Raw genomic sequence first — 6943 nt, 5'->3', positions numbered from 1 at the left:
AAAATAAAAAATAAAAGAAAGTATTAAAAAAAATTGAGAATGGAGACCAGAGATGGTCGAAAGATGTCATTAACTTAATGGATGTCGCTAAATTGTAATTGTTAAGAGTGTAGAAATAGTAAGTGTTCTTTTACCTATTGGCCTAGATGATAAAAATAGAGATGGTGAGAAAAAAAGCAACAAGATTTTTTTCTGACAGAAATGTAGAGAAGAATAATAGTCACAAGAACAATTGACCTTCAACTAAATTGACCTTCAACTAAATCATGCTTCTTTCTTCTGCTTTAGTTACTGCAGAAAGGTCATTCATTTAGAACAGTGGATATTTTACGGTCAAAAATGAGAGAGAGGCTCACTCTGTAGAGGTGGAGAGCACACCATCATGGTGAGCTGTTGTGAGGGGCCACTGGGTCAAGTGTGACTCTTAACGACCCTATGACCGACAGACCTGAGTCCTGCCCTCACCTGTGCAATTCTTTTCATCTGTGATACACTCGAACTCACTGTGGCAGTCATCACGTCAAACTATCTCAAGGGGGATCTTGTTGTCTTTAGCTGACTTTCCTCCTTTCTAAGCATGATGTGGCTTTCCAAGGAATAGCTTGTCCTAGCAACATGTCCAAAGCAGGAGAAACTTCTCCATCCATACGTTTAAATCCTTCTCCATCCATATGTCCAAAGAGCACTGTGGCTGCACTTTTTTACCCCCCATCAAAATTCACCATTAAAGATACCATTAAGACAATGAGAACATGAACCTTGGCTGGGAAAAAAATTTTTTTTTCAATTTATGTTTTTCATTTCTTTCAACAAAATGTTGTGGTTTTCTCCATTAAAAGCTTGTATCTTTTGTCAAATCTATTCCTTTCCTTCCCTTTTTTAATTAAGCTTAATCAAAGTTTACGGAGATTTTGGCTTTCTGTTCATTCATTGTTGCATTTTTCTCCTTGCCCACCTCTCCCCCATAGTTCATTCTTCTCTTTGAAAAGTAAAGGAAAAATTGTTTTATTGTTATACAGTCTCTCCCACCAAGTCCATTCCACTATGCAGCCTTCGTTCTGGACTCCTGTCGTGACAATAATATCTATAATTTATCCCTTATAAACAGTTTTCTCCCTCATCTGTTTCAATGCAGTATACATTATTTATCCCAACTTTCTCAGGCTTCCCTCAACCCCGACGTCAGTTCTGTTTTACAAGTGTCCTTATGCAATATTTGTCCTTTTGTGACTGAGATATTTTGCTCAGTATAACGTCCTCCAGGGTCACCGATTTTGTATAATATTTCATGAGTTCCTTGTTGTTCAATGCAGCTTAGTATTCCATTGTGAAAGACATATTTCTTCATTCTTTTTTTTACATAAAATTTTATCTTGTGATTTTTATGACTGTTTACAGGGAACTTAGATTTTCATTTATTTATTGTTGCACATTTTACCCCTCTCTCTCCCTTCCTCTTCTCCTAGTTCACTTTTTTCTTTTCTTTAATTTATTATTTTTATGTGTGCACCATCAAGTTGGATCTGACTGATACAGGAGAAGATTGTTCTCCTTCTCCAGCAGAGCATCTGGTGGATGTGAACTGCCCCAGTTCACGTAAAAAAAAATCATTCATTACACAATTACCTACCCCCTCCCATCTCCCAGTCCTCTTTGCATTGATGTACCTCTAATTCTGGGCTGTTGTCTTACACAATGCTTAATTATATATTGCTTTTTAATAATTATTTCCTTCATCTGATCCAATGCAATAGTCATTATCTATCCACTCTCATTCTAGTCTCCTCCCAATCCCCCATGTCCGATCTGCTTTATAACAGTGGTGCTATGCGGTGTTTGTTCTTTTGTGACTGAGATTTCATTCAGCATTGTGTGCTCCAGGATCCCCCATGTTGTGTAATGTTTTACGAGGTCATTGTCAATGCTGCATGGTATTCCATTGTATGACTATACTAATTCTTTTCATTGTCCGAGGGATATACAGTATTCTTCTCTAAAACCGCAACTCAAAAGCATCACGTCTTCTGTCATCTTTATTCGCTGTCTCGCTCTGAGATGCACAGCAAGGAGTCTGGACCAGGCACACGTTGATCTTAAAACAGAGATCATTGCTTTTCACTAGTTTAGAAGAAATTGCTGAGAGCAGATGTGTCAGTAGCAATTCATCTCCTGATCTCCTGAGTGCAGGTCTCAAGAGTGATATTGGTGGATCCAGGTGAGATGAAAATATTGTCCAATCAGTTTCCACCTATTGTGATATTGCCTCTTTTTTTTGGTTTTGTTTTTTGTTTGTTTGGTGAGAAAAATTTACATTTAGGATTAGGCACCTGGACTCAGTTTAGGTGATCCCAATTTTGTTGGCAACATCCAAAGCATCACAGTCAGGAACAAGTCGAACATAGGTCTTCTTCTCTCCCTCAGGCCTAATCAAAGTGTTGACCTTGGCCACATCAATGTCATAGAGCTTCTTTACTGCTTGTTTAATTTGTTGCTTGTTGGCCTTGACATCCACAGTGAACACAAGTGTGTTGTTATCTTCTATCTTCTTCATGGCTGACTCAGTGGTCAGGGGAGACTTGATGATGGCATAGTGGGCAAGCTTGTTTCTCCTGGGGGCGCTCTTCCGGGGGTATTTGGGCTTCTTTCAGAGTCTCAGCGTCTTAGGCCGCCGGAAGGTGGGTGACGTGCGGATCTTTTTTTTTTTTGTCTGTGGATGCCCTTCAGGACGCCTTCTTGGCCTTTAATGCCTTTGCTTTGGCTTCAGTTTTGGGAGGCGCAGGGGCTTCCTTCTTCACTTTCGGCGCCATCTTCGTAGAAAGGTGTGATATTGCCTCTTGACCCAGTGGTATGGACCTCTGTTTTCTTGATGTTGAGAGGAACTCTTTAAGAGAAATATGGATCAGGGTTCTGTGAGATTACCAATAGCTGGAAAAGTTCTTTTTTGTTGATGGTAGTTTCTAGTGGCTCTGGTGCACGGTGACCTCGTGTGTGTCAGATTGTAACTGAACTCCATAGGGTCTTTCTACTCTGAGTTCTCAGAAGCACCAGACCTGTCTCTTAAGACGTCCCTGGGTGGGTTCATACTGACTTTACAACCAGTATGTGAGTGCTTAACAATTTGTACCACTTTGGAATTTTGCTAGGAGCTAGGCTATTTGTCGTGGGTGATATTCTGATGGGCTTCATTTCCCCACCTCTGCAAACTTCAGAAGGATGAGGACCTTCATGTGAATTTTTTTTATCTCAATCACTTTCCTTGGGTATTGTCTTAATTTAGCTCTAAAATCAAGGCTGTTCATTGCCCATTTATTTCCTATTTTACAATGATACAGTCTTACCTTTTCTCATCAGTGGGGCTTTGCTCAGATCTAAAATGTGTCCTGGAATTTCAGAAAAATTGGACTTGTCATTCCTTTTCATGACTTGAAAGGACATATTCTTTAACACTGAGTCCAGTTCCTCGGGTTCTAGTTTCTTGCCTAAGAACTGACTAATCCTCTCCACAGTCCTTCTTGTGTCCTAGAATAAAAAAGCACAAGGAAAGAGGATGTGAAAATAAAAATACAACATGGTGTAAGAAACAGACATCGCAGTAAAGAATAAAGATGCAGAGGGGAAAAAATCGAGGAAAAGAAGGGAGAGAATGAGATGATTGTACTCGTTCGGAAAGTGACCAAAAGTGGAGAAGAGAAAGGAAATAATGAAGAGGAAACAATGAAGAGGAGGCAGGGAGGTAATCAACACACACAACATTGATCACCTTGTGTGATTGGGTCCCGAAGACTTTAGAACTTACACACTGGGCCGAGGCTCTGGAAAGGTAATCTTTAGAAACTGCTCTGTCTTGACCCTCAAAGTTCCCTGTGTTATACGCTCAGCTCCAAGTTAAAGTCAAAGCTTCAAGTTAAAGTTGTTCCAATTCATTCCTCAGGCCTTGGGAGAAAGGTCTGAATGTGTGTTTTCACAAAGATTACAGCCGAGAAAATGGTATGAGAGAAGTTCTCCTATACATCACACGCAGTTGCCACGAGTTGGAACGGACTCCAGGGCCACATGCTCCTTTGCTCGTTTTCAAAATGTTCACAGTTCCTTCAAAATGCACACGCATTCAGGTTCTTCCTAAGGATGTGGAATGGGGGGCGGGGCTAAAGAAAACACTGAGGTCGTTTAAAAACTAAGACATGCTCTATGAGAGTAGGAAGGAAAATGATACAAGAGGAACAATATTCCTATTTGATCCAGTCACTGATACAACCTCTGTAAAATGGAGTGCAACCATTGAAGAATGAAGTAGAATTAATGAGTAAACATCATAGATACATACGGAAAACTGCTCAGTCACAAAGAGGAATACAGTCTTCCTGCATGCCAAAACAATACTGCATAATTCACATACGTGTCACCCTCGTGTGTCTAGAGACCAGGGATTAGTGGCTGTAAAGGATATTGAGTTTGTAATACAGGTTGTGAAATTATGTAAAAAATGGGGTAACAAAGTCTGCACCACTTGAATAACGGAATCAGTAATGATAAATTCTGTTGTTGAGATTGTTCACAGTTTTAGTTTGCTTGGTTCCACAGTCAATACACTTGGCAGGAAATGAAAAGATGTATTGCGATGGGAAAGTCTGCTGTTAGGGACCTCTCCAAAGTACTGAAGAGCAATGGTGTCTCTCTGGAGACTAAGGTGCGTCTGATACAGGCCATGGTCTTTGCAATCACTTGTTATGCATCAGAGAGTTGGACAATGACTAAGGAGGAAAGGAGGAGAATTGATACCTTTGAGCTATGGTGCTGGAGAAGAGTATTGAGGGTACCATGGACTGCTAGGAAAACAAACAGATTCATCCTGGAAAGGATTAAACTGGGCGGCTCTCTGGAGGCAAGGATTCTGAGGCTCCATCTAACATACTTTGGACATGTTGCAAGGAAGGACAAGTCCTTGGAGAGGGTCATTATGATTGGGAGGGTGGAGGGACAGCGCAGGAGGGGAAGACCCTCTATGAGGTGGATTGATTCAATGACTGGGGTAATCGGGATGGGAGTGTCAGACAGTGTGACTGGCACAGGACAGAGCAGGGTTTAGGTCTGTTGTACATAGGGTCGCTATGAGTCGCAAGCGACTCGACGGCACATAACAACAACAACAACAACGATAAATTATAGGTGTTGAAATGATTTGGTTAGTAAAAGTTTCGATGCCTGTCTTTTGAGCACAATAATAAACGGAAGAAGAAAAGTTAAGAATGCATGGACATTCTGATGCTCTGAATTCGGTTAAGAGAGTGTACCATTGTGCTTACCTGGTGCAGCTCCTCATATGCTATCATCAGGAAATTCTCTCTACCTCTCATTTGCAGCCAGCCACGAACATGGTCAAACCAGGTCCCATAGTTACCTGAAAAAGAAGTGGGTAGGGGGAAAGAAAGGCTTTTGGGGCGACATCCGCACTCAGTGGAATGTGTATATTTCTTACTTGTGCATGCACTAAGAATTGGAAGACTTAAGTCTAGAAAGTTGGGGTTTTACGTTTATTTTCCCCAAATTCATGAGAAGTATAATTCGGCCATAACCGCGGTGAAGACAGAACTCTTCATAACATCTGAGAGAAAATATTTAAGAACAGTTTCATATGTACCCGGGTGAGATGTGCCTTGTGGGATTTTCAAGGGATCCAAATTAGCAAACAGAGCAGCTAAACTTGAACTCAATCTTTTTTGTGATCTTTTGTCTTCAAGAAAGACATTGACTTACTGTTAACATCATGAAAATGTGTCAAAACTAAATGAGACAGAACCTTATTCTCTTTAGCTCTAAGTATCACTCCAGCTGTATTTTCTCCAAGACAGACTTGTTTGATTTTCTGACAGACCATGGTGTATTTACTTCTACTTAACAACACCAAAATTCCAAAGTAACAATTCTCCTGACATCTTCCTTCCATGAACGTTTTCATGTTTGTCTGATATGTGACTTCATAGACACAAACATAGCTTGGGTCAGGCACAACTTACTCATCAAAGTGACATACTTGCTTTTTCATTTTTTTCCATATTTGCTTTTTTTAATATGTTTTATAACATATTTATCCAATGCATTATGAAGTATGCCTATTTGTGTTTTATCGACAATGCAATGGCCTTTGGTTATGTGGATTATAACAAGTTGTGGATGACATAAAGAAGAATGGGAATCCTAGACCACTTAATTGAGCTCGTGGAAAACTTATACTTAGAGCAGGAGTCAGTTTTCTGAAATGAGAAGAAGAGTTCTGTGTGATTTAAAATCAAGAAAGATGTATGTTGGGCTCTAAAATCAAGAGAGGTGCCTGTTGGGCTCTGTTCTCTCTTCATACCTATTCAATCTGAATGCAGAGAAAACCATTAGAGAAGCTGGACTCTGAGAAGAAGAATGTGGCATCAGAATCAGAATGGGAGGAAGGCTCGCCAACACCCTGTGGTATATGAATGACACGGTCAATTACTCAGTTAATATTTCAAATTGCCAATTCGAGAGAACCTGAGGTGCTTACGGCAGAAGGGCAAAGACTACAGAGTTCAGTATGGATTGTATCTCAACATCAAGAAAGCAGAAACCCTCACTTCTGGACAATCAGACAGCATCATAATGGATGGAGAGAAGACTGATGTGGTTAACAATGTCATCTTGCGAGGATCCACGATCAATACTTTTGGCAACAGGAGTGAAGAAACAAAAAAAAAGTGTTACGCACACCCTTGTTTATCAATCCAAGTGCCCATCAACACACGAATGGATAGAGAAGCTCTGGTATTTTCACACAATGGAATACTACGCTGCACTGAAAAACAAGGAACTAATGCAATATTATTAAAAATGAATGAACCTGGAGGACATTATGCTGAGTGAAATATCTCAGTCACAAAGGGACAAATACTGCATGGTGCCACTGTTGTAAAACGGG

General features: G+C 40.3%; 1 protein-coding gene across 1 annotated transcript in view; it reads right to left on the bottom strand.

Annotated features, from left to right (window-relative positions):
- The window catches only part of LOC102857528 (bile salt sulfotransferase-like), a 31120-nt gene that overhangs the window by 4137 nt on the left and 20040 nt on the right, over window positions 1–6943 (bottom strand). Inside the window, exons 4-5 of the mRNA XM_006901811.1 lie at window positions 5304–5398; window positions 3339–3519 (exon numbers count right to left, since the gene is read on the bottom strand). Of these exons, the coding sequence (XP_006901873.1) occupies window positions 3339–3519; window positions 5304–5398 (276 nt within the window). The remainder of the gene's footprint in view (window positions 1–3338; window positions 3520–5303; window positions 5399–6943) is intronic.

The sequence above is a fragment of the Elephantulus edwardii genome, unplaced genomic scaffold (assembly GCF_000299155.1).
Source record: "Elephantulus edwardii isolate Elephantulus edwardi_28Jun2011 unplaced genomic scaffold, EleEdw1.0 scaffold00348, whole genome shotgun sequence".
Classification (NCBI taxonomy): domain Eukaryota; kingdom Metazoa; phylum Chordata; class Mammalia; order Macroscelidea; family Macroscelididae; genus Elephantulus; species Elephantulus edwardii.
This window is presented reverse-complemented; position numbering and strand designations above follow the sequence as displayed.